The 1,387-nt window shown below is 42.2% G+C and overlaps 1 protein-coding gene across 1 annotated transcript in view; it reads left to right on the top strand.

Moving 5' to 3' along the window:
• The window catches only part of PDE4DIP (phosphodiesterase 4D interacting protein), a 153,448-nt gene that overhangs the window by 117,112 nt on the left and 34,949 nt on the right, over positions 1 to 1,387 (top strand). The window contains exon 29 of the mRNA XM_008583029.1: positions 613 to 664. Within this exon, the coding sequence (XP_008581251.1) occupies positions 613 to 664 (52 nt within the window). The remainder of the gene's footprint in view (positions 1 to 612; positions 665 to 1,387) is intronic.

Raw genomic sequence — 1,387 nt, 5'->3', positions numbered from 1 at the left:
ACTTCAAATATGGAAAATTCACCATGTTCTTTTGGACATGGTTTAGGCATTGACTTTAGTAGTTCAAGGGCTATGTAGCTTATTATTAGAGCCCTTTACTTAGAATTTCCAGACAGCATCCAAATACAGCAGGATCAAAATTAGGGGCCAACTAGCATATCTCCTTGTGGCAAGGACAGGGCTGTTTGTCATCCCCTCAGACACGAGAGCAGGCTCTACATGGAAGCTGTGATGGGACACACAGTCGTGTATCTGGGAGCCAGTCTGTGGCAGGTCATGGAGGCTGGAGTGTTACAGAGGGCAGCTGGGCGAGTGCCTTATGATCAATGGGACAAAAGGCCTTTTAAACTTTTGCCCTGATTCAGGGCAGAGGACGTCATGGTGGTGCTCACCAGGTCAGGGAAGTTCGACCTGGTGAACTCAGGTGAGCCTGCCAAGTCACTTCTCTAAAAATACAGCCTGAGGCCTCCCAGAATAATTATCCTGGACGTAGGCATAGTGTAATCACTATTCTGTGTATATACTGTATATATACTATAAATAATACTAGACCCCTGTATTTGTAATGTGTGAAGTAATTTCTTACTGTTTCTTTCTGAATTTGGATTGCAGAGGATCATAAAAATGAGAAAGATCAAGCTGGACTTGAGCCACTGGCCCTCAGGTAATTCAGAATAGAATCTGGTAAAGGGATCAGGACTAAGGCCCAAGGAGACAAGGGTGGCTGCAATTCACAAATCAGGTGGGGTGGGGGAAAAGGGGAGGAAAATGCTGAATGTAATGAATTCATTTATTCATTATATACCTTACTGTTATTTTTAGTCACATTCTTTATCTTCTTTCGGTATAATTCCATTGGTACATTAATTCTCCAGGCTTATTAACCTAGAAACAGTCTGACCTAAGTAAAAGTGAAGTAACTAGGTCTTAAAAGTCTTCTGCACCCCCCGTGGTCTTCCCTGCTTTCTCCCATGTGTTTAACAACCAGGGTGAGCTTTTTGCAAGGTTGCCTTGTCCTGAGTTGGGTTCACAGCTAGTTTAATAGTCACCCAATTTCCTTGGGAAAAAAAGAGTTATATGATAGCATCTAGTGAAAGAGGCCCAGATAGCACAGATCCCTGGGAGACTACGGTGCCTCAGGAACCAGTTTTCAATGAGTCACTACATATAATGCGCTTGATAAAATATGGACTCAGAGTCAATTATAGTCACCAGTTTGAGCTCCCTGTGTCATGATTGTGCCTTAGACCACATAAGTGCTTCTCAAAATATCTGTGGTGAAGGACAAGGTGTTTTGTTTTTGTTTTCATTTCTAATCCATTACAGACACATACCATGATCTGTACTTCAATCAACTAGATGACTACATTTATCATCCTCTTGGATG

This window comes from Galeopterus variegatus, unplaced genomic scaffold (assembly GCF_000696425.1).
Source record: "Galeopterus variegatus unplaced genomic scaffold, G_variegatus-3.0.2 Scaffold2798, whole genome shotgun sequence".
NCBI lineage: Eukaryota > Metazoa > Chordata > Mammalia > Dermoptera > Cynocephalidae > Galeopterus > Galeopterus variegatus.
The sequence above is the reverse complement of the archived record's forward strand: the minus strand, read 5'-3'. Positions and strand labels throughout refer to the sequence as shown.